Below are 25,665 nucleotides of genomic sequence, written 5' to 3'. Positions count from 1 at the left end.
TCCACATCTAGAATCGGGAACCGGACCGGTACTCACTGATTTCAGTAAATTGGAACCGGGAACCAAACCGGTCCCCATGGAAATTGTCGGTTCCGGTCCGGTTTCGGGCAGTACGGGTGGTTCCTGGTTCCTTTGGACACCCCTACCCCAGACAACGGAAAAGTACCAAAAAATTCTAAACCTATAACATTTGAATCAATTTAGTTATAAACATTTTAATTAGACCAATTTAGTTTTAAACATTTTCGTATTGGTATCAATTCAGTCCATCCACCCAATTTAGCCATGAAATTGCTGCATGAATGACGGGCGTCCTATATGGCACCATCGACACTGACGTTGACAATTTTTTAAAATTTTTAGATTTTAAACATTTTTATGAATTTTTTATTACTTTTTTATGAATATTTATTTTCTTTCCTTTCTTTTTTTTTTGCCAATTTTGGGCCGGCGAGGGCTGTCTCATTGGCCATGGGTGAGGGCCGCCGCACCCTCGCCAGCCATAGGCGAGGATGTCGGGCCCCACGTTGCCCTCGCTTAGACTAGGTGAGGGCATCAAGCCCTCGTCCCTGCTCCCACGCCATTGCCCGTGGCCGGCGACCAAAGTGTAAAAGAAAAAACAAAAAAACAAGAAAATAATAAATTGTAAAATTTGTTCATGCCAGCACCAACCATACCACGTAAGATGGCCGATGTTTACATTAGCAATTTTCGCCTAAATTAAGCGGATGGACTGAATTAGTAATAATGTGAAAATGTTTAGGACCAAATTGGTCTAATTGGAAAGTTTAGAACTGAATTAATATCAATGCAATAAGTTTAAGACCTTTTTTTTTGTATACTTTCCCCCCAGACAACCATATTTCAAAGTTTTTCCTCGTGATTCATGAGGAATCATGAGACCATCAAAGAGTGGAAAACCCGTTCAACCTTGTACGTCAGCCAAACAAACACACTGTGCGCGTCATCTTCACTAACAGAGACGAAGATAAGTAAGATGGATGTCATGGAGATTATTGACTGTTATTGCAAGATAGGTAATCCCTCTGCTTTCATTCGAAATTCAAAACCGTCCTTCTATTTTGTTAATTTGTTCAAAGTGGTCCCGATACCTTTTAAAAAGTATCACCAATCATCTTGTGCCATTCTAATGACGGATTTGCTGACATGAACTTGACGCCGTGAAAAAATAATTGAAGCGGATCTTTATTTAAAACAAACACGACTTGGATTTGATAGGGATTTGTGAACTTTCTTTTAATTTTTTAGACCCCCCTCTCTCTCTCTCAAGAAAAAAAATTGCAGAGCAGCATACCCCGGGCGGTGCTGCTGTTGGCGTTGCTACGCGACCATCGCATAATGGTCGCACTCCTCAGGTAGCCCCGATGCGGTGGTCGCATGACTCAGCTTGAAATTTGCACCGGCGTTGTGTCCTCCCGTTTCTGTGTGTGCCTATCGGATTCGAAGCCACTGTCACGATCGTCGCCTTGCAACTGAGATGAAATTGAGATGGCCGGAACCCGCGGTGGCGGCGGTCTTGCAGCCACCGAGTCCCTTGTCCACTTTTTGCTTTTTATTTTTGTGACCACACTAGCAAAAAAATGTACCAATAAAAGCGGCAAGATGTGTTCATAGATTGCCACCTCATTTTCTCGACTGCCAACTCATCACTCCGGCGGGCAAGTTTAACCAAAGGAATAATGACGACGTTCTTTAAAAAGTACAAGGACCATTTCCAAAAAGCAAACTAATTAATATAATAAAAAACTCCAAATTGATATATATTTATGACAAATTTACTCCAAATTAATTTTTTGACCATAAAAAATTCCAAACCGGTATACCTGTTACAAATTTATCCTTCGTTAAAATGGATCAATACAAAAAAAAACCATAAACTCATATATTTGTGACAAATGGAGGATAAAACCCGAAACCGGTACATCCGTCAACCGTCATGTGCCATTTAACTCAGTAATTTGACAGTAAAATTTAACGGAAACTAATGGAAGGTAAATTTGTTATAGGTATACTAGTTTGGGATTTTTGGTAATTAAAAAGTTAGTTTGGGGTAAGACAATGTGTATCGGTTTGGGGTTTTTCGTGGTATTAACCAAAAAAAAAAATAGAGGGATAATTTTGAATTTTGGGTAAAATTAGGTGGACTACTTGTGCCATTTCACCAAATTATAAATAGGGTGGTTTTGATGTTGCCACAAGCCTAAAAATGAAAGTAGATCATTGTATAATTTGGACCATCATATTGTAAATAAATAATAAAAATTGTGGGATTAAATAAAATAAAATGAATGACTGAACGGCTCACGTTGAATTGCTTAGTTGCGACCCACCTCGTGTCGGGAGGCTTTCTGATTGCTAGCATTTTGGTGGTGTTGTGGTGACAAACTCGCCACCCTCACACCTATGAGTTACATGTGGTGTAAAGTATCTATGACTACAAAATAGATATTCCGTAATGGGAGTGTGACCCTTATGACAATGCCTAGAGAGAATCGTTAATGATGGTCGCCTCTCCCACCCTTTTTTTCAATGGAATAAAAAATTACTAAGTTGGTTTATATCTTGTCTCGGAAAAGGTTCAAACACCAAAATGTTAGAAACTTACCTTTTGATAATAAGAGCAAATTGCAAGACCTACGTTATACACACAAAAAAAAGATAATTTTTTTGGCCCCCCAAGACCCATATCAATAACATGTAATTTTTCCAAAGCTGATGAATCTTAATATAGAATACTAAGAATTTTAATGTGTTCGGTAATACATTCACACAACCGTGAGGTTTCATATACGATATTAACTATTGATACATCTAAACTAATAGCATCTGTACGTGATTACTGACTTTTTAATAATGCAAGTAACTTTGAATGAATTCGTGAATTTTTACATGATTGTGAATTTTTTTTTTTGGTGATGCGCCAACTGTAATCAATTCTATGGGTCAAGAATTTTATCCTTCTCTATGCTCAAGGGAACCGGTGAATATTGCCAACACTTAGGGGTCCACATGATTGGGTCCATTTCAAGTGTTAATCAATATATACCGATGTCGATTTCCATGTCCGATCTAGTGCACAACGAAACAGATTTAGGTAAGTGTTTTGTGGCACGAGTAGTTGCTCGAATTAGCTTTCTTGTTAGATAAAGAGTGATCAAATGATCTGAGGGCACAAAATTGAAACCCAACCGTGGGCTTGGGCCTACCAAAGAATTAAACATCTCCATGTAAGGCCCATTACCTTCCATGCCCATAACCGTTTATTATAGGCATTGGAGAGATGAAACATGTTAAAGAGGAAGAAAATATATGGGTCCAAAACCCATTTATGAACCCATGTTTATTTAAATGGGTCGCTAATGGATCATTCCTTATTTCCCAGATCATCCACAATGGGTTTTAAAGATAAATAGGCCCAAATATATGGGTCATAAATGGGTATAAGTTGTTACCTATAAGGAGCTCGGGCTTTGCCGGCCTCCAGCAAGCTTGTCCTCACCTGTGGCCATCGTCATGGCCAGCCACCGGCCAAAAATAAAGGAAAAAAAAAAGAATAATTAAAAATTAGATTTTTAAAAAATAAAAATTATTAAAATTATTAAAATAAATGCACGAAGTAAAATTAAATCAGATTTTATATACTAAACGTCGGAAAATATTTTCTAATTCATTTTCAGGTTTCAGCCAAATACCTAATTTTTTTTATTTTCTTGGATAATGATTTCATAGAAAATATTTTCTAGAAATATTGCATTTTTTGCGAAACAAACAAAACCTCAATTTAAAAAAAATTATAAAACTTGTTCACTAGCTTTCTATTGTATGAAAATGTTTTAGTAATATAATTTTTAAAAAAAGTCATAAGAAACAAGTTTTCCTAGATTTAGTTAAACATAAAAGTGTTTTAGCAATATGGATCGGATCGGGTATGAATTGGATATGGATTGAGATATTTATATTACAAATAAATAGATTATAAATAAATTAATGAGTCAATTTGAATCGGACTATTTATGACCCGACTCGACCCAATCCGACCTTAACTTTTAAAATATCAAACCATGATATTTACGTAACCTGGCAAGACAAGAAAGAGAACCAGAGAGGTCACGTCAGTTAACTAAAATGCTTTGGACACGTTCCATTTCATCCAGGTCCCATCCATGTGTTTAGCAAAAAAAAAGGTCCCATCCATGTGTATTTACTGTTGCCTTTACTTGAAGTGAGTGGGAGTTCGTAAAGAGTCACCATCTCCACGCATTGTCTTATCCATAAATTGACTATCTATGCCTGCTATGCTCGTGAAGATATACTCCAGATGACATTTTCTCTTTTGCCGGAACTCTTTGGACTTATTTGATAACCGGTCAAATAATGCCTAATTTTATTTTTTTATTTTCGAAAATAAAAAAAAATTTATTTGGTAAATTTTTTGTTCCCGAGCACAAATTTATTTCTAAAATCAGTTTTGAAACAGAATCAAGAATAAAAAATGAAAAATAATTTTTTTTCTTCGTATTCTTTTTTCTTGGCCTGTGGCCGATGGTCGGCGAGGGCAAGGGTTGGACCCTCTTGGCCTGGGCGAGGGCCGCCCTCACCGAACCCTCGCCCAGGCCACGAGGGCGGGCCTCGCCCAAGCCGCAAGCCGCCCTCGCTGGATTTGGCAAGGGCGGCGACGAGGGTCTAGCCCTCGCCCTCGCCGGTGAGAGCCGCGACACCCTCGTTGGCCATGGGCCAAGGAAGGAGAAGAAGAAAAAAAGAAAAGAAAAAAAGGGAAAAAAAAGAAATATTAAAAAATTCAAATATTATTAATAAAAAGAAATTTTGTGTAGTTACCAAACACCTTCAAATACTTAGAAATTATTTCCGGGAATTGAATAAAAAAATCATTTCTGAGCAAAAATTATTTATGTATACAAAATGGTTATCAAACGCACCCTAAAATGATTTCTCTAGATTTCGTGATAACTTTTCTCAAATAAGATTGTACGTGATTGGTTGGTGCAAGTCAAGTAGTATTAAGTCTTGCTTGGCCAAAAAGAAAAGTAAAGACTGTCTAGAAATCGAGGGTCAAGACAGATATTTAAGGTTGGGAATGATAATCATTACATTTCTATTTTCTTGTCCCAGAAACAAGTTTGGAATAAAAATCTGTTTGGTAACGTAATTTTATTTTTCAATTTCTGGAACAAATTTTGATTTCAGAAATAGGTTTGGAACAGAAATGAGAAGTAAAATTTTCTACTTTTCTATTTCTAGAACAAAAATGAGAAATAAAAATTCTTCTCATCGCTCGCCTTTGCTACTAACCGGTCGCTCAGCCACCGCCCATCGCCACCCACTTGCTGATCGCTGCCTACCGCCACCTCCTGCCGCCGGCTGTTGTAGGCCACCGTTCGCTGGCCACAGCCTCCCACCGCCGCCCGCCGTCCGTCGGCCACTGTCTCCAACTACCGCCATTGGGCGTCGCCCGCCTCCAGCCACTGCATGACGCCGACCGCCTCCAACTGCCGTCCTCCGCACTGACCGCGTCCCTGTCCGCCGCCGCCTCTCCCCACCGTTCGTTGCTCGCCGTTCGCTACCACTATTTGCCCTCCTCTCGCCGCCGGTCGTTGCCCGCCTCCCCCCGCTGCTTGACGCCGATCGCCTCTAGCCGTTGTCCTTTGCACTGGCCGCGTTGCAGTCCACCGCCGCCTCCTCCAGCTGTCCGCCGTCCGCAGCCGCCGCCGTTCGCTTGCCAGCCACCCGAGAGAGATAAATTTTGTGCCTTTATCAAACAAAATTTTGTTTCTGGAACAGAAATTTTATGTCGTCATCAAACGTGTTTTTTTGCTCAGAAACTCGTCACGGAACAGAAATAGAAAAATCTATTTATGGCCAGAAATTGATTTCTAAAATAGAATGATTGCCATTTGCAGCCTATGCAGGTGTGAGACTGTATGGTAACACTCCCTATGTAAAAAGGAAAAAAACAAAGGCCCCGGCTAACTAGTCACTATCAAGCAAAATTTTTAAATCATTTTATTCCACAAATCGCTATTAACATTCGGGATCTGGAGTTTGGAAATTACATGACCATTGCTTATGGTAAAATTATTTGCATTTCATCCTCTTCCAAGCTTGAAAGACAGATATTCTTTTTAATATATTTGCTTCTTATGAAAAAATATGCAGTGTCAATAATCTGTATTTTATTTGCAAATTCATATGTTCCGGAAGATTATTTCAATTAATTACGAGCATGCTTCGAATCAATAGAAGTTAGACTACTATTCTCAGTATGACCGAGCTCTCTAATGGCACGCTACAACTCGTCTTAGTAAGAAATTTTGAAGGGCATTTCCCTCTTACTTTATGACCATAAAAATTTTCGATGTTGGATTAACACATGCAACCAAAAAACTTTAACTCTCAAAGTAATTTGCCCACGGGATACAAAATTCAATTTGTTTAAAAAGAGTTACTCGATGAACTGATAATCTCTCTTCTATAATCACAATGCAGAAATATCTCAAAAGGATCTGTTTATTAATTGCCTGAGAAGCAAGATACTCAACCGAGTCTTGGTTACTATAGTATGGAGACGTTGCATGCTACAAAATTGTACTGTGCAACGTTAAAACGCTTGATCATCATTAACGTAGTGTATGATGTTTTAGTTTAAGCACGATTTTGACATGCATTGGTTTCTTGCGATGGCTTCACTGGCAACAGAGTGAGAGGTACTTTTTTGAACACGGTCAGGCCAGCCCCTTCCTCCATGCTCACGTCTCCCTCTTTCATCCCCTCCGGCAGTTCCCAATCGAAAGAGTGCAAGACATTCGCAAGCGCCAACTCGACCACTCCCATCCCCATCGAAATGGCCGGGCAGCCCCTCCGCCCCGCTCCGAACGCTAACAGCTCGAAATGATTCCCCTTGTAATCAATCGGACTGTCCTCGAATCTCTCAGGCACAAACTCCTCTGGGCCCTCCCAGAGGCCTGGGTCCCGCCCCATGCCCCACACGTTGACCTGGACACGGGTCTTCGGGTCGACATCATAGCCGAACAGCTTGAAGTGGCCCATTGTTTCCCTCGGGATAAGTAGTACACTTGGAGGGTGTAGCCTCATTGCCTCCTTGAGTACTAACTTGAGATATTTGAGCTCGTGGAGGTCGTCTTCCACGACCTGTTTTTTGTTTCCAATGCAACTCCGGATCTCCTCTCGAGCTTTTCGCATCACCTTCGGGTTCTTGGCAAGCTCGGCCATTGTCCAGTCCATGATAAGTGCAGCGGTGTCCACTCCAGCTAGAAATATATCCTGAGAGTATACACATGAAGTCATGATTCACAGAAAGGATTAGTACATCAATTTTTCTGTGACACATGATCTACTTTGGGGAAAATGTAAGAGATCCTATGATGTACCATCAAGATGGCCTTGATGTTATCTTCCTTGAACCGAACCCCCGCGAGCTCAGTCTGATCCCTCTCCATCTTCAGCAGCAAATCGACAATGTCCTCCTCTTCTTCGTTGCTCTTATTCACGCCCCGATGCTCGTCGATCACCTGCTGATAGAAAGTATCCAAATTGTGAAAGCTCTGCTCCAACCTCGAATGGAGCCCTGTGAACCTGTCCATGATCCAGCCGAATCTAGGGAAAAAATCGGACACTGAGAAACTTCCCAGCATCGCCAATGCTTCGTGAATCATATGCATTAACCTTCCATTGTCGAACTCCGTCCCCTGAAACACCTTCCCAAATGCGACCCTGCATGTAAGGTGTGCAAACAAGTCAAAGTTACCTGTGAGCGGTTCATGCTTGGCTTTTAGGCTGGACAATCATTGCTTCAATTCTTTTTGTGTTCAAGTCGAGTTTCCTTGGAGGATTGGCTTGAATCAAGTTTGAATCTTGGTAATAGATAAATAATCAGGGTAGCTCGTAAGCCCAATCGAGTCTAATTAAGCATAGCCAGGCTAGGTTCGAAACTAGAAAACATGGTTAAGTTGAACTCGAGTTCAAAGAACCAGGCTCAATATAATGTCAATCCTCAGAATTGAGTCGAGTTCAAGCACTCGATTTATCAACTACACCACTAGGTCCTACCTGCAAGTGACGTTAGCCGTCAGAGCCATGAACTTCTCGCTCATATTAACCGGAGTTCCGCTCTCTGCTGACTTCGCAATCGAATCGATCATAGAACCCACCTCCTCTTCCCTGACAAACCGGAAGGACTGGGCTCGCTTGGCGCTAAACAGCTCCAACACGCACAGCTTCCTCAGCTCCCTCCAATAATCGCCGTACTCGACGAAGGCGATATCAAGGTAGTCATAGGAGAGGCGTCCCGTGCCGACCAGCCGAGGGCGGCTGCAGCAGTTGAGGTCATGGGTCTTGAGGACCTCCCTGGCAGCGGCGGGGGAGGAGACGACGACGGTGGGGATGCCACCGAGGTGCACGAGCATGACGGGGCCGTACTGTCTGGAGAGTTTCCACAGGGATTGGTGAGGCAAGTGGCCGAGCTGGTGGAGGTTGCCTATGATGGGGAGTGGCGGAGGGCCTGGAGGGAGGTTCTTCCTTTTGTCGGTGAATCTTTTCACTGAGAGGAGGCGGAGGAGGAGGAGGGGAGGAAGGAAAAGCGCAAGCCATGTGAAGAGGATGTGAAGAGCCATTGTTGGGAGGGTGATGTGCAGTGAGAATGCTTCCACAGTTGAACTGGTTTTGGGTGGTTAAGTAGTGTGAGGGTCGAGAGTGAAAAGTAATACGAAAGGGGTGCTGAATAATCAGTTGCCGAAATTGACACGAACACCTTTCTCATCTCTTAGGGATGACTTTTCCTTACAAGCCAGAAAGATCAAAATGGTGGACTCTTTAGGGTGGACTCTTTGTGGTCCCCAAAATCGAACCTCAACCGGGTGCTTGGGTATGCAAAAAAACACTAATCATGAATCTCAAACTTTGTCCTTTCCCAACAAAAGAAATGGAGGTTAGGTCACGGGACAAAGGACTAGGATAGCATCAACACCCAAGTGCCGCGTATAAGGACAAATATGATAAGTATGTTTTGTAAGCGATGCAAGCGATCATTTTTAGGTAAATATTTTTCAAATCATTTATTTTTTCCACGAAACAAATCAAGCCTGAAGACAACAAAATGAGTTAAAGGCCCACTTTTTAACTCATATTTAGTGAGTTGAGTTACATGTGGGTTAGTTAAAATATTAAAAACGGTTTGTTATTGGTTCAGAGTAGCAAAACTCAATTAGATAAGGACTATATGGGTTTACAAAAATACATGTTTTCAACCAATTTCTGGCATTTAGGCTGTTGCTCGATGTCAAACGAGTCATCCAGGCTTTTTGCCATGGCAGTATCTCCAACTTTCTTGTGATGAGCGATGATATATATATAATATATATGAGTGATTAACAAATAATATTTTTATCATCCATGAAAATATTTAGACATAAATTATTGTCGGCAATGAAAATAATTTTTATTGGTTAATTATTTTAAGCGATCATATTTAGGAAAATATTTTGTAAATCATTCATTTTTCGCGAAATAAACAGAGCCTTGATTACTTCTCGAATTCTTCGAGGTTTGACAATATATCGAGCCTCGTTCTTTAAACTCGAGCTCGACCTGACCATGAGTTCTACACTCAAACTTGACTATACTCGATTATATTTGATGAGTGTTATGAGCTACCGGATTATTTAGCTATTAACAAGTTTAGACGCGATTCAAGTCAACGCTCCAAACCAAAGCTTGTCCAGCCTGAGAGCCAAGCATGAATCGCTTACAAGAAACTCTGACTTGTATGCACACCTTACATGCAGGGTCGAATTTGGGAAGGCATTTCAGGGGACGGAGTTCAAAGACGGAAGGTTCATGGATATGATTCACGAGGCAGTGGCGATGTCGTGAAGCTCCTCGGCATCTGATTTTTTCCCTCGATTCGGCTGGATTGTGGACAGGTTCACGGGGCTCCATTCGAGATTGGAGAAGAGCTTTCGCAATTTGGACATTTTCTATCAGAAGGTGATCGAAGAGCATCGGAACGAAATTGAGAGCAATGAGGAAGAGGACATAGTCGATTTGCTGTTGAAGATGGAAAGGGATCAGACTGAGCTCCGTTGAAAATTGTGATCCATTTTTCCAATTCTTTAGAATTCTCAATAAGTGTTCAGCTAGCTTACTCAAAAAAGTAAAATGGATTTGTCTAGAATTGTTGAGAAATGGTTGTGGGCCTGTGGCTAGCTGAACCTTGAAGACATGAACGTGAACAACAAGAAGTGTCCAAGTTGAAGAGGACGACCTAAAGTCAAAAATAGTGGGCTGAAGAAAAACATGGACGTGGACAGCATTCCAGAGGAATCCAGATTGAGAATTGTCTAAGAGATGAGGGAGTTCAGAATCCTCTAGGGCGGCTGTAATTAGTCGGTGGAATGCCTATAAAAAGGCCACAACCCATTCAAGTAAAGAGGGGGGAGCATGAACTAAAAGATCATATCACGTGGCCTCTCTATCACAATACCTCCTCCAACTATTATAAAATCATTTTTATCAACTAGTGAAATTATGATTGTCCCATAAACCTTGCCTCTTGTCCATTCCTACGTCCAACTATGCCATACACACATACACTTACACACATCACAAAACACAAACTATCATTGATATCAAACACCATACTTCCGTGCAATTTCAAATTCACATGGTAGGCACGATTGTTTGGTTCTGGTCGTTTGTCCTAACCAAGCAAGAAATCAAAGCCAGGCATGTGAGATGGTTTTGGACGTTCTTCCTCACCATCCTCAACTAAAATCAAGGCCCAAGCTCGAGCGAGAGCCAACAGAGCCAGAGCCGGAGCCAAAGCCATAACTAAAGCCAGAGCTTACGAGAGCCAGAGCCAGGGTCGGAGCCGGAGCCAAAGCCTACGAGAGCTAGAGCCAGAGCCCGAGCCCGAGCCAAAGCTAACAACTACAACTAGAAACAATTTTGATGGCAACATCATTGGAAAAATTGAAAGCAAGTGCTAGAGGTCTAGCAAGAGGATACAAGGTATCGTGAAATGAAGATCGTGAAAAGGCATGGGATAAACTACGAGAAGAATTTCAAGGTATGTCCAAGATACTTAGAAATATGCTTGGAATATCACGAAAATGGATTAAGGGAGAGTGTTGGAAATTGTGATCTATTTTTCCAATTCTTTAGAATTCTCAAGAAGTGTTCAGCTAGCTTAATCAAGAAGTAAAATGGATTTATCTAGAATTGTTGAGAATGGTTGTGGCTAGCTGAACCTTGAAGACATGAACGTGAACAACAAGAAGTGTCCAAGTTGAAAAGGAAGACCTAAAGTCAAAAATAGTGGGCTGAAGAAAAACATGGACGTGGACAGCATTCCAGAGGAATCCAGATTGAGAATTGTCTAAGAGATGAGGGAGTTCAGAATCCTCTAGGGCGGCTGTAATTAGTCGGTGGAAATGCCTATAAAAAGGCCATAACCCATTCAAGTAAAGAGAGGGGAGGACGAACTAAAAGACCATATCATGTGGCTCTTTCATCACAACACCTCCTTCAATTATTGTAAAATCATTTCTATAAACTAGTGAAACTATGCTTGTCCCATAAACCTTGTCCCTTGTCCATTCCTACATCAACTATGCTATGCACACATACACTTGCACACATCACAAAACACAAACTATCATCGATATCAAACATGCTTCCGCACAACCTAAAAATTTTTAACAAGCTCTCAGGGGTCCGGCTCAAGGAAGATAACATCAAGGCCATCTTGATGGTACATCATACAATCTCTACATATTACCTAATGCAGATCATATACACAATTGAGAAGCAAAATATTGCAGGATATAATTCCAGAACTCCTTAAATGAATACTCAATCCTCCTCAGATATAAATGATATCACGGCAAAAATTGATAAACATGTCTTTTTTTGTGAATCATGACTTTATGGTCACTGCTAGGATATATTTCTAGGAGGAGTGGACACCGGTGCAGTTGTCATGGACTGGACAATGGCCGAGCTTGCCATGAACCCAAGGGCGATGCTAAAAGCTTGAGAGCAGATCGGAGTAGCGTTGGAAACAAGAAATGGGCCGTAGAACATGACCTCAGCGAGCCCAAATATCTCAAGTTAGTACTCAAAGAAACGATGAAGCTACACCCTCCACCTGTACTATTCCTTCCAAGGGAAACCATGGGCCACTTCAAGCTATTTGGCTACGATATCGACCCAAAGAGCCGTGTCTAGGTGAATGTATGGGAAATCGGGCAGGACCCGGGAATGTGGGAGCGCCCAGAGGAGTTTGTGCCTAAGAGGTTCGAGGACAGTTTGATCGATTACAAGGGGAATCATTTTGAGCTGTTGCCATTCGGGGCGGGACGGAGGGGATGCCCCGGGATGTCGATGGCGATGATCGAGCTGGCACTCGCCAATGTCTTGCATTCCTTCGATTGGGAATTGCCGGAGGGAATGGCAGAGGGAGATGTAAGTATGGAAGAGGGGACTAACCTAGCCGTGTTCAAGAAAGTGCCTCTCACTCTGTTGCTGATAAAGGCATCTCATGAAACCGATGCATGACGAAATCGTCGTTAAACGAAAACCGTCATATCTCACAGCGTTTTATACTTAATTATGATCAAACGTCGTAAAGTCGTATGGTGCATTGTTCTAGCATACAACATCTCCATAATTATAGTAAATAAGACTCATTGAGTATATTTCTTCTAGGGCAATTAATAAACAGACCCATATGACGAATTTGTGCATTGTGACTATTGAAGAGAGATCATCAGTTGATCGAGTCACTTGTGCATTAACAAATATTATTTGCATCCCATTTGTGCAAATTACTTTGAGAGTTAAAAGTCTTTACTTGGATGGGTTGATTCAACATTGAATGTTTTTTTACCGTAATATTTTTTAATAAGAGGGTGATGCCCCAAGTTGAGATGAGTTATAACGTGTCATTAGAAAGTTCACTCGTTCGAGAATAGTAATATAGCTTTTATTCATTTGAAGCATACTCGTAATTAATTGAAATAATCTCCCAAAACATTGGCACTTTCTAATTAAATCCAGATTTGTTGACCCAACGTATTAGTTGTTCTTTTTCACAAGAAGTAAATGTATTAAAAGAATATCGATCTCTCAAACTTAAAAGAGGATGAACAGCAGATTTTAGTATAAAAATGTTCGTGTAATTCAATGCGACTTCTTGCCTTTTAAGATCCAAACTCCAAATTATGAATTAACACCAGTGAATAGTGATTTGTGGAATCGAAGGAATATAAACTTTTGCTTAATTAGTTGTGACTTATTTGGCAGACTTTATTTGTTATAATACAGTGGGGAGGAACAACCATAACGGCCATTCCTCTTAGAGCTGTTCTTATAATAAGTGATTTCACACCCATTGCGGAATGTTTGATTTGGGTTATAACTCTTCAGTCCATATTTAGGTATAAATCTGTCATTACAGTCTCACCAGTGTGTTAGAAGGTAGGAAGTCTTTCCAAATGAGGTAATAAAGGCTCAAGCCCTTGATTTCTAGTCAAATACTATTCTTTTTGGCCAAACAAAATTAATATTACTTGACTTGCACAAACCAGTGGCGGAAGATCCTGATGGAGAAAATTTGTTACATATTCTATAGAATCTTTAGAGTTCCAGCAACTTTCTTACCATAACCTTCAAGAGCCTCATGTCTCGGTATATATACTATTGCGATATAACAGAAAATCGCCCTAATACAATGCGATTAGTCGATTGCTCTAACAAGATTGGAAATATATAAGTTGTGTAGCATATGTATTATACTTCATGCAACAATGAAATGCCATCTGGAGTTTATCTTCACGAGTATCTAAGATGAGCTTGTGCTCGTGTATTACATTCGAAGTGTTTGAAGTCGTAAAAATCTTGTGTTAAGATTTTGTGTAAAACTTTCGTGGGATTGAGAGACTATTTCGTGAAAAATTATGTGGGCTAAACACCGTGTGAGTTATTGGGTGTAATTGGGGATTAGAAAACACTGAAAGTATCTGAGTGACTCAAATGTGGTTGCAATCTCTATGCTATCGCTTGATTTATAGTGGAATTATGTACTTCTCCCCCAGTGGACAGGGTCACACCTACCAAACTGTGAAAGGAAACAATGACGTGTCCTAATTCAGCTACTATCTCTCCACTACTTGCTCATCATGCAAGATCAATTCTTTCCAAAGAGAAAAAATCACGATGACGTGTCTTAATTCAGCTACAATCTCTCCACCACTTGCTCATCAAGCAAGATCAATTCTTTCCAAAGAGAAGAGATCATGATTGTGTCCCTCATTAATTTTGTAACCCTAACTTGTATTATATGAAGACACCACACCGCATAGCCAAAGTATGTAACAAAAAAATTCTATCACTTAAACACAAAACACTTATTGGCAATTGCCACTCATTCTCATCTTGTTAGTTCATTGCTTTTATATGGTATCAGAGCCATATCTTGCGAAAGCATAAATGGCAAACCAATCAGAGTCAAATTCATCCCCATCTTCCCCAAACGCAGCTGCTCGCAATCAAACAATAAGCAACCCAATCCTAAGTGTTGCTAATCCAACTGACCTCATCAAGAATGCTGTCCCACCATGTCCTCTCATCCATCCCACAGGGGACTCATATGGATCAATCACATGTCCTGTGGTTGGTATCAAATTAACCGGAGACAATTACATCATATGGAAGGCATGCCTCCTCCCCTTTCTCCGGGCCAGTCGACTCCTGTCAATTGTGGACGGAACCGAACCATACCCTCCACACACTATCACTGAAATCAACGAGAATGGTGTCACCAAAAGTTCACCAAATCCAGCATATGAAACATGGTTTACCCGAGATCAAATTGCCTTGGGGTGGATTCTCAATTCCACAGCTGATAACATCGTTGCACAGCTCTCCAATTTAGGCTCTTCAGCAGCCGTGTGGTCTTCTTGGCTTAATCATATGCAGCACATAACAATGCCCGCGCTACACATCTACGAATGCAACTTCAGACTCTCCGCAAGGGAAATCAAACAATCACGGAATATCTACAACAAGCAGCCTTCCTTGTTGATCAACTTGCTTCGATTGGTGAGAACATCTCTTCATAAGAATATCAAACTCACCTGTTCAGGGGACTCGGAGCGGAATATCAAAATTTAGCAGTGTCGATCTCCGTTCAAAGTCAATACCAATCCCTTACACATGAGTCTCTACACGGGCTGCTCTTGGCTCATGAGGCACGACTTGATTTGCTTGAGCCCATCACCTCCCTTCTAGCAGCGTTCATGATGCGGACAGCACACCAAGCACCTCAACAGCTTCCTTCTTGCGTGGACAGGTCACCACGACCTGGGCAACAATTTCCGCAAAGTGGACAGCACTTTGGCCCACGAAATTCAGCCCCAAATTACTCACCAAATGCAAGCAATTACATAAATCAAAGGAGGGGCAGCGTTCAATGTCAACTCTGCAATCGCTTTGGCCACCGAGCCAACGTGTGCCGTGATCGTGGGCCTCCACCACAATCTTTATGCTCGGCACCACAGCTCCACATTGCTGAAATTCCACCACCACCGTCAGTCTTTTTAGACCCGTGGTATCCAGATTCCGGTACCACACACCACGTCACAAATAATCCATCTCAATTGTCCTATCTTCAGCCCTACACAGGCAACCAACATGTTACCATAGGTAATGGGTCTAGCCTCCCCATAACCCATACAGGTACTCTTGTTTCTCAAAATTTTCGTTTGTCTAATGGCCTAATTGTTCCCTCTATAAAGAAAAACTTACTTTCCGTTCGTCAATTTTCACAGGAAAACAATTGTGATTTCATTTTCTCACCTAATTGTTTTTCTGTGAAGTGCCGCCGTACGGGCAAGATTCTCTTCCAAGGGAACCTTAATCGGGGACTCTATCAACTGTCTGATCAGTCCGAGCTTTCTCCTTTAGCTTATTACCTATCTCAGTTCAGCTCCCTTGTCCGTTGGCACCATCATTTAGGTCATGCTGCATATTCTACTATTTCTCGCATGTTAAATAAGTCGTCAGTTGTTCAACCAACTTGCTCGGCATGTGCATCTAGTAAGAGTCATCCTCATCCTCCCACTTTTCATAGATCCAAGGCTCCCCTAGAATTGGTTCATTTTGACATTTGGGGGCCGGCTCCTGTAACGTCTCATCAAAACAATAACTATTATGTTTGTTTTATTGATGATTACTCCAAATTTTCTTGGCTTTATGTGTTCAACTCTCTTGATCAATTTTTACATATCTTCGTGGTCTTTCTAAATTTTGTTCAAAACCAGCTCAATACCCAAGTTAAAGCCATATAAAGTGACTGTGCCGGAGAATTTCTTTCTGCACCTTTTAAAGGAGCGTGGCATTTATAAACGGACATCCTGTCCTCGCCTAGCCCTTCAAAATGGTTCGGCCGAGCGCAAACATAGACATGTCGTTGAAATGGGTCTGACCATGATGCACCATGCGTCTGTTCCCTCTTAATTTTGGGATTTTTCTTTTGAAAGTGCAATTCACATTATCAACTGACTGCCTACTCCCGTTCTACAGCAGCGCAGTCCCTGGGAAGTACTCTTTTCTACCGCACCATCCATTGAGCATCTTCGGGTTTTTGGCTGCGCTGTGTACTCGAACCTACGACCCTATGCCAATCACAAACTGGAGCCCAGGTCACATCGATGTAGTTTCTTGGGATATTCCTCAGGTGTCAAGGGCTATCGCTGCTTTTCTCCACAACAACGAAGGTTCTATACAGTTGCAGACGCCATCTTTGATGAGACTGTTTTTCCGTTTGCTAGTCCCATCACCGACGTATCATCAATTGTGTCCCCACCAGCATCATTGGAGTTACCCCCTTTATGTTCCCCCACTGACGCATTAGCAACGGACGGTCAACCCATCCAGCACAGAGGTCGAATTCAAAAGCTTAGGCAACACAACTGTTGAACTCATTCGGATCGAGGCTCTCCTACGCGATCTCGGTGTCTCTTGGCAAGGCCCTCCGGTTCTTTGGTGTGACAACATCTCAACCATCTATATGACAGGGAATCCCATCTTTCATGCTTGGACAAAGCACGTGGAAATTGATTACCACTTTGTGCGAGAATGAATCGCCAAAAATCAATTGCATGTTCAGTACATCTCCACTATCGATCAACCTGCCGATATCTTCACCAAAGGGCTCTCCACGGCTCGCTTTTGACTTCTACAGTCCAAGCTTACTGTTTGTTCCGCCACATCAGCTTGTGGGGGGTGTCAAAGGAAACGATGGCGTGTCCTGATTCAGCTACAGTCTCTCCACCACTTGCTCATCAAGCAAGATCAATTCTTTCCAAAGAGAAGAGATCGTGATTGCGTCCCTCATCAATTATGTAACCCTAGCTTGTATTATCTAAAGACACCACATTGCATAGCCGAAGTATGTAACAAAGAAATTCTATCACTAAAACACAAAACACTTATTGGCAATTGCCACCCATTCTCGTCTTGTTAGTTCATTGCTTTTACACAAACCACATAAATCCAGTTGTTCGATTTATTTCCTTGTTCTATCTATTTTATTGTTCAATCACTTGACAACACCTTGCAAGCAATATACTCAATTGAGTCTTGGATACTATATGTATGGAAATTTTGTCTGCTATAAAATAGAACTGGGCAACATTCGGACGCTTCATCACAATTAACGCGGTGTATGATGTTTTTGTTGTCATTCATTGATTTAATGCGATGGCTTAACCGGCAATAGAATGAGAGGCAATTTCTTGAACACGGTCAGGCCAGCCCCTTCCTCCATGCTCACATCTTCCTCTGTCATCCCCTCTGGCAATTCCCAGTCGAAAGAGTGCAAGAAATTGGCGAGCGCTAGCTCGACTACTGCCATCCCCATCGAAATCGCCGGGCATCCTCTCCGTCCCGCCCCAAAAGTCAACAGTTCAAAATGATTCCCTTTGTAATCGATCGGACTGTCCTCGAACCTCTCGGGCACAAACTCCTCTGGGCCCTCCCACAGGCTTGGGTCCCGCCCGATGCCCCACACATTGACCTGGACACGGGTCTTCGGGTCGACATTGTAGCCAAACAGCTTGAAGTGGTCCACTGTTTCCCTCGGGAGGAGGAGTACACTTGGAGGGTGTAACCTCATTGCCTCTTTGAGTACTAACTTGAGATATTTGAGCTCGTGGAGGTCGTCTTCCACGATCCATTTCTTGTTTCCAACACAACTCCGGATCTCCGCTCGAGCTTTTCGCATCACCCTCGGGTTCCTGGCGAGCTCGGCCATTGTCCAGTCCATGACAAGTGCACTGCTGTTCACTCCAGCTATAAATATATCCTGAGAGCGTACATGAAGTCATGATTCACAAAAAGGACATGTACATCAATTTTGCCGAGACGCTTTTATATTCAAGAAGAGGACCGAGTATTCATTTAAGAAGTTCTTGAATTGTATCCTGCCATCTATAGACATTCAAGTTTGCTTCTCTATTATGTATATGATCTACTTTGGGGAATATGTAAGAGATTGCATGGTGTACCATCAAGATGGCCTTGATGTTATCTTCCTTGAGCCGGACCCCCGCGAGCACAGTCTGATCCCTCTCCATCTTCAGCAGCAAATCGACAATGTCCTCCTCTTCCTCGTTGCTCTTATTTGCATTGCGATGCTCGTCAATCACCTTCTGATAGATAACATCCAAATTGCGAAAGCTCTTCTCCAATCTCGAATGGAGCCCCGTGAACCTGTCCACGATCCAGCCGAATCGAGGGAAAAAATCGGATGCCGAGAAGCTTCCCAGCATTGCCAAGGCTTCATGAATCATATGCACTAACCTTCCATCGTCGAATTCCGTCGCCTGAAACGCCTTCCCAAATGCGACCCTGCATGTAAGATGTGTAAACAAGTCAAGTTACTTGTGAGTAGTTCATGCCTGGCTCTCAGGCTGGACAAGCTTTGCTTCAATTCTTTTCGAGTTTGAGTCAAGTTTCCTAGTTGGAGAATTTGCTTGAATCAAGTTTGAACTTGGTAATAGATAAATAATTTGGGTAGCTCGTAATCCCAATCGAGTCTAATCAAGTACAGTCAAGTTCGAACCTAGAAAATATGGGCAAGTCGAACTCGAGTTTAAATAACCTGGCTCAATAAATTGTCAAATCTCAAAGAGTAGAGTGGAGTTCAAGCAGTAAGTCGACTTGACTCATCAACTAGGCCCTACCTGCAAGTGATGTTAGCTGTCAGAGCCATAAACTTCTCGCTCATATTGACCGGAGTTCTGTTCTCTGCTGACTCCGTGATCAACTCAATCATAGAACCCACCTCCTCTTCCCTGACGTATCGGAAGGACTGGGCTCGCTTGGCGCTAAACAGCTCAAGCACGACCAGCTTCCTCAGCTCCCTCCAGTAATCGCCGTACTCGACGAAGGCAATATCAAGGTAGTCATAGGAGAGGCGTCCCGTGCCAACCAGCCGAGGGCGGCTGCAGCATTCAAGGTCATGGGTCTTGAGGACCTCCCCGGCGGCGCTGGGGGAGGAGACGATGACAGTGGGGATGCCACCAAGGTGGATGAGCATGACGGGGCCATACTGTCTAGAAAGTTTCCACAAAGACTGGTGAGGCAAGTGGCCGAGCTGGTGGAGGTTGCCTATGATGGGGAGTGACGGAGGCCCCGGAGGGAGGTTCTTCTTCTCCTCCTTCATCGTCGTAGTCGTAGTCGACGTGGTGGCTTGGTTTTTCTTTCTGAAATTTTTCACCGAGAGGAGGAGGAGGAGGAGAGGAAGGGAAAGAGCAAGCCATGTCAAGAGGATGTGAAGAGCCATTGTTGGGATGGCGATGTGCAGTGAGGATGCTTTACAATGTTGAGTAAGTTTGGGGTAGCTAAGTAGTGTGAGGGGAGAGAGTTAAAATTAACACAAAAGGGATGCAGAAGAATCAGTTGCCGAAATTGACATGAATGCCTTTCTGATCTCTGAGGGATGACTTTTTCTATATCCCAAAAGATCGAAATGGTGACTCTTTTGGGTGGAGAAGAAATTGGTGCAGTTCACCTAACATTCCAGGTGAAAGTTACACTTCAGATTTGATTAATCTACCCTTTGGCTGTTAGTTGATAGTATGATTGCTTTGATATCATGTTGACGTCAAAAAGATATTGATCTTCAATTGTAATCTATCGCTCCATCCAATTGATTGAAGTTGTTTCAACATCATCAGCTACCAAGGGGCCTCGAAAAGTAAAGGCCATATGCATCGGTCACGTTTGACTTCTCAAATCATATAAAGAAAACCTAAAAACATCAATGATCTCCAAATTTTATTGAGAAAATTCCAATAAAGCACGTTGCTTTGATAATGAGTAATTGTCAAATAATGGACAGGAAAGATTATTGAAAAGGGTCGACGTATGTCTCATCTCTATCTTATTTTATAGGGATATGTACACTAGAAATCTTAAAACTTGTCACAAAAGTGCAATTGAGTCTTAAAACTTGCAAAAGGTGCAATCGAGTCCTAAAATTTGTCAAATTGATTCAATCGAGTCCTAAAGTTAACGCCGTCTAATTTACTAACGGAAAATACTGATGTAGCGCTAACATGTCTTATTATTACTTTTCTTGATACATATGGCGATGATGTGGTGTCCAACAAACGCTACGTTAGAAAAATATTAAAAAATACATATTAAATTAGAAAAAAATTTTAAAAAAGGAAGAAGAAGACCCCACCCAGTGGCTGTGGTGGTGGCCAAGCCCTCGCCGGTGACCGCCGCCATAGCCGCCACAAAGGGTTGACGAAGGTCACCTAGGCCTTCCTGAAGCCCGACGACCCTCACTGGCCCCTAGCAAGCCCCCAGCGAGGGTCTGCAACCCCCGATCTGGGGGAGGGCGCGACCTTCGCCCCAGATCTGAGCGAGGGTTGCCGGCCCTCGCTCAGATCTGGGGCGACGGTCGCGCCCTCCCCTAGATTGGGGGCTGCAGGCCCTCATCGGCGGCTCGCCTGGGGCCGGCGAGGGTCACCGAGCTTCGAGAAGGCCTAGGTGACCTCCGCCAACCCTTTCCAGCAGCTGTGGCGACAGCCACCGGCGAGGGCTTGGCCATCGCAACAGCTGCTGGTTGGGGTTTTTTTTAATTTTTTTCTAATTTAATTTATATATTTTTAATTTTTTTCTGACGTGGCGCTTATTGAACGCCACGTCATCACCACGTGTCTTAAGAAAAATAATAAACAAAACACATCAGCATTTTTCTTTAGTAAATTAGACGGCATTAACTTTAGGACTCGATTGAACCAATTTGACAAGTTTTAAGATTCGATTGCACCTTTTGCGACTCAATTGCACTTTTGTCATAAGTTTTAGGATTTCTAGTGCACATATCCCTATTTTATAAATATCGTCGAGTGAATGGATTATTTCCAACACGCAACAATCTAAACTCATGCTATCCCAACTCGATTTGCATTACAAATAAAATAGTGGCTGGATCGAAGGAAGGTTTGCATCATCATTGCACCCATCTTTCTAAATAAAATTAAGGAAAATAAAATTCGCTATAAATTCACATTTGCATCTTCTCTTCAATTCACAGGGAATTTTATTTTTTTTCTCCGTCATGCCTATTATTGGGCGTGATCAATGGAGGAACATCCGCGTCATTCTCATCTTCATCGTTCTAGTTCCGCATTTGCCAGCCACCCCATCACCATCTTTCTATCGGACCGGACAAACATATAGGAAGTGATGGTTCTTTCCTCTCCATTTTCACTAAATTTTTTTATACTTGTCTTTATTATAACTTTGTTATATTAAACACAATTACAATTTATCACACAAAGTATGTTATAATTATAATCGAATACTATATTGACTGACCGTTCTTAAAAATTAATTATAATTATTAAAATTATTTAATATTGATCATATTATTAATCAACTATAATATATTAACTATAATTTGAAATCATTTTTTTATTAAGTATAATTTAGAATTATGGATTATATAGAAATGAGGAATGGAATTAAGGAGAAATTACGATTCCATCAAAGAGTGGAAAGGCCCGTTCCATCATGTACACCAACCAAACCAGTGTAAGGGCGTGTTATCTACGCTCATAGGGATGAAACCTACTTAAAATGAATTCTATGGAGATCATTGACTATTATTAAAATAAAAAAAGGTGTAATGGCATTGAAACCCGTCTCATTATTCTTTTTTTTTCAAATGATCCCTATGCTTTTAAAAAGCATCATTATATTGCAAAATTGCATATCCTAAGCAAAGCTACTGTTGGCGTCGCTGCACGGCCATGGCGCAATGATCGCACCCTTTAGGTGACCCCGCCACGGTGGTCGCACGACTCAACGACCACCATCGTGGTGGTCGCTTGAAATTTCTATGCATTGCTGCTAGATTTGAGACACCAGCACGATGGTTATAGTTGACGGACGACACATTGCGATAGTGGTAAACCTTGGCAGAGAAGCAACGACGGCTTCCTTGCAACTGAGATTAGATCGAGGATCTCGATTTGCTCTAACCACCGCAACAAACGCAATGACCACCAACACAGTGGTCGCCACAGACAGGTGACATATACAATTTGTTAATGCACAAGTGACTCAACTGATAATCTCTCGTCTCTTCTATAGTCAAATCACAAATTCCTCAAAATGGTCTGTTTATTTATTGCCGTAGAATCAACATACTCGACTATGTCTCGGTTATTATACACAAGGAGATGTTGTGTTCTACAAATTTGTTATGTGCAACATTCAGACGCTTGATCATAATTAAGATCGTGTCTGGTGTTTTTGTTCAACGATGACTTTGTCATGCATCGATTTCATGCGATGGCTTAACTGGCAACAGTGTGAGAGGCACTTTCTTGAATACGGTCAGGCCAGCCCCTTCCTCCATGCTCACATCTCTCTCTGTCATCCCCTCCGGTAATTCCCAGTTGAAGAAGTGCAAGACACTGGCAAGTGCCAGCTCGACCACTGCCATTCCCATCGAAATCCCTGGCCACCCTCCCCCCCGCCCCGTACGTCAACAACTCAAAATGATTCCCCTTGTAATCGATCGGACTGTCCTCAAACCTCTCGGGCACAAACTCCTCCGGGCTCTCCCACAGGCTCGGGTCCCGCCCGATGCCCCACACGTTGACCTGCACACGGGTCTTCGGGTCGACATCGTAGCCAAACAGCTTGAAGTGGCCCATTGTTTCTCTCGGGATGAGGAGTACGCTTGGAGGGTGTAGCCTCATTACCTCCTTGAGTACTAATTTGAGATATTTGAGCCCGTGAAGGTCGTCTTCCACAACATATTTCTTGTTTCCAACGCAACTCCGGATCTCCTCTCGAGCTTTTCACATCACCCTCGGGTTCCTGGCGAGCTCGGCCATTGTCCGGTCCATGACAAGTGCACTGGTGTCCACTCCAGCTAGAAATATATCCCGATAGTGTACATGAAGTCATAATTCACAAAAAAAGACAAGTACATCAATTTTACCGTGGTGCTTTTATATTCGAGAGACCGACTATTCACTTTAGAAGTTCTTAAATTGGATCCTGCCCTTTACAGACACTCAAGTTTGTTTCTCAATTGTGTATATGATCTAGATCTGCTTGGGGAATATGTAAGAGATTGTATGATGTACCATCAAGATGGCCTTGATGTTATCTTCCTTGAGCCGAACTGCTGCAAGTTCAGTCTGATCCCTCTCCATCTTCAGCAGCAAATCGACAATGTCCTCCTCTTCCTCATTGCTCTTATTTGCGTTCCGATGCTCGCCAATCACCTTTTTATAGAAAACGTCCAAATTGTGAAAGCTCTTCTCCAACCTCGAATGAAGCCCTGTGAACCTGTCCACTATCCAGCCGAATCGAGGGAAAAAATCAGACGCCGAGAAGCTTCCTAGCATCGCCAATGCTTCGTGAATCATATGCAATAAGCTTCCATCGTCAAATTCCGGCCCCTGAAATGCCTTCCCAAATGCGACCCTGCATGTAAGGTGTGCAAACAAGTCGAGTTACTTGGGAGCGGTTCATGCTTGGCTCTGAGGCTAGACAAGCTTTGCTTCAATTCTTTTCAGAGTTTGGGTCGGATTTCCTAGTTGGAGCAATGGCTTGAATCAAATTTGAACTTGGTAACAGCTAAATAACTTGGGTAGCACGTAAACCCAATCGAGTCTAATCAACTATAGTCAAGTTCGAACCTAGAAAACATGACGAGTTGAACTCAAGTTCAAAGAACCAGGCTCACTATATTGTCAAACTTTGAAGAATCGAGTCAATTTCAAGCAGTAACTTAGTCGACTTGACTCGACTCAACTCATCAACTACATCACTAGTTCCTACCTGCAAGTGATGTTAGCCGTCAAAGCCATAAACTTCTCGCTCATATTGACCGGAGTTCCACAATGTGCTGACTTTGCAATTGATTCAATCATAGAACCCACCTCCTCTTCCCTTACGTAATGGAAGGACCGAGCTTGCTTGGTGCTAAACAGCTCAAGCACGCACAGCTTCCTCAGCTCCCTCCAGTAATCGCCATATTCCACGAAGGATATATCAAGGTAGTCATAAGAGAGGCGTCCTGTGCCGACCAGCCGAGGGCGGCTGCAGCAGTTGAGGTCGTGGGTCTTGAGGACCTCCCTAGCGGCACTAGGGGAAGAGACGATGACAGTGGGTACCCCGCCGAAATGGATGAGCATGACAGAGCCATACCGTCTAGACAGTTCCCACAGAGACTGATGAGGCAAGTGGCCGAGCTGGTGGAGATTGCCTATGATGGGGAGTGGTGGAGGCCCTGGAGGGGGGTTATTCTTCTGCTCCTTCGTAGTCGTGGTCGTTGTGGCGGCTTGTCTTTTGTTGTTGAAGTTTTTGACTGAGAGGAGGAGGAGGAGGAGGGGAAGAAGGGAAAGAGCAAGCCATGTGAAGAGGATGTGAACGGTCATTGTTGAAATGGTGATGTGCGGTAGGAGCACTTACAATGTTTAGGAAATTTGTGGTGGCTAAGTAGTGGGAGGGGTGAGAGTGTTATGATGCAGGAGCATTCATTTCAATTAAAGACCATTTGATTTTTATGCAAGTAAGGAAGATGTTCGCCACAAAATTGATTCAACTGAATCAAAGAATGTTTCTTAGTGGATTGGTTTCCTAATTTGACTAGACTTTCTACTTTAATATATCCCAGTTTAAGATTTCCTATTTCCCAATTTGATGTTTCTTTGATATTTCCTAGTTTAAGGTTTCCTATTTTAACATTTTTGGGTTCGATTGTATCCTAGTATAGTGTCTTAGTTCTCTCGTCGTAAGATGCAGATTTATTAGTTGATAATTGTCGCATTATGAATCCTAATATTCTCATCTGCTAAGGGTGCAAATAATAATCATTTTGTTCGAGGGAACAACTTCTGGCTAGAAATAGATTTTTCTATTTCTATTTATTGAACGAGTTTCTAAGTAAAAAGTGGCGTTTGATAACGAGATAAAATTTCTTTTCTTGGAACAGAAATTCATTTGATAGGCCTTCTTAAATTTCTGTTCCCGGTGGCTGGTGAGAGCGAGCGATGAAAGGAGTTG

The 25,665-nt window shown here is 42.3% G+C and overlaps 2 protein-coding genes and 2 pseudogenes across 2 annotated transcripts; 1 reads left to right on the top strand and 3 right to left on the bottom strand.

Moving 5' to 3' along the window:
* Positions 1-6,528: 6,528 nt before the first annotated feature.
* On the bottom strand, positions 6,529-8,758 carry LOC115671921 (cytochrome P450 71B10-like). The gene is made up of 3 exons (XM_030593620.2): positions 8,107-8,758; positions 7,428-7,770; positions 6,529-7,320 (listed from the first exon to the last, which is right to left on the bottom strand). The coding sequence occupies exons 1-3, from the start codon at positions 8,667-8,669 to the stop codon at positions 6,682-6,684; spliced, it is 1,545 nt and encodes a 514-aa protein (XP_030449480.1). The 5' UTR covers positions 8,670-8,758; the 3' UTR covers positions 6,529-6,681.
* Positions 8,759-10,747: 1,989 nt separating this feature from the next.
* LOC115671924 (cytochrome P450 71B2-like) lies at positions 10,748-12,987 on the top strand (annotated as a pseudogene).
* Positions 12,988-17,709: 4,722 nt separating this feature from the next.
* Positions 17,710-20,058, bottom strand: LOC115671920 (cytochrome P450 71B10-like). The gene is made up of 3 exons (XM_030593619.2): positions 19,302-20,058; positions 18,624-18,966; positions 17,710-18,421 (listed from the first exon to the last, which is right to left on the bottom strand). The coding sequence occupies exons 1-3, from the start codon at positions 19,901-19,903 to the stop codon at positions 17,810-17,812; spliced, it is 1,557 nt and encodes a 518-aa protein (XP_030449479.1). The 5' UTR covers positions 19,904-20,058; the 3' UTR covers positions 17,710-17,809.
* Positions 20,059-22,751: 2,693 nt separating this feature from the next.
* On the bottom strand, positions 22,752-25,037 carry LOC115671922 (cytochrome P450 71B36-like; annotated as a pseudogene).
* Positions 25,038-25,665: the final 628 nt, after the last annotated feature.

The sequence above is a fragment of the Syzygium oleosum genome, unplaced genomic scaffold (assembly GCF_021117445.2).
Source record: "Syzygium oleosum isolate NSW1041296 unplaced genomic scaffold, Sole_v2.1 Sole_v2.03, whole genome shotgun sequence".
Classification (NCBI taxonomy): domain Eukaryota; kingdom Viridiplantae; phylum Streptophyta; class Magnoliopsida; order Myrtales; family Myrtaceae; genus Syzygium; species Syzygium oleosum.
The sequence above is the reverse complement of the archived record's forward strand: the minus strand, read 5'-3'. Positions and strand labels throughout refer to the sequence as shown.

Excerpts from the sequence above, each read along its gene's own strand:
- LOC115671921 (XM_030593620.2), bottom strand. The coding sequence starts at position 8,669 with ATGGCTCTTCACATCCTCTTCACATGGCTTGCGCTTTTCCTTCCTCCC. Across the intron at positions 7,771-8,106 it reads ACGGCTAACGTCACTTGCAG|GGTCGCATTTGGGAAGGTGT; the intron begins GTAGGACCTAGT and ends CCTTACATGCAG. Across the intron at positions 7,321-7,427 it reads ACATCAAGGCCATCTTGATG|GATATATTTCTAGCTGGAGT; the intron begins GTACATCATAGG and ends GTATACTCTCAG.
- LOC115671920 (XM_030593619.2), bottom strand. The coding sequence starts at position 19,903 with ATGGCTCTTCACATCCTCTTGACATGGCTTGCTCTTTCCCTTCCTCTC. Across the intron at positions 18,967-19,301 it reads ACAGCTAACATCACTTGCAG|GGTCGCATTTGGGAAGGCGT; the intron begins GTAGGGCCTAGT and ends TCTTACATGCAG. Across the intron at positions 18,422-18,623 it reads ACATCAAGGCCATCTTGATG|GATATATTTATAGCTGGAGT; the intron begins GTACACCATGCA and ends GTACGCTCTCAG.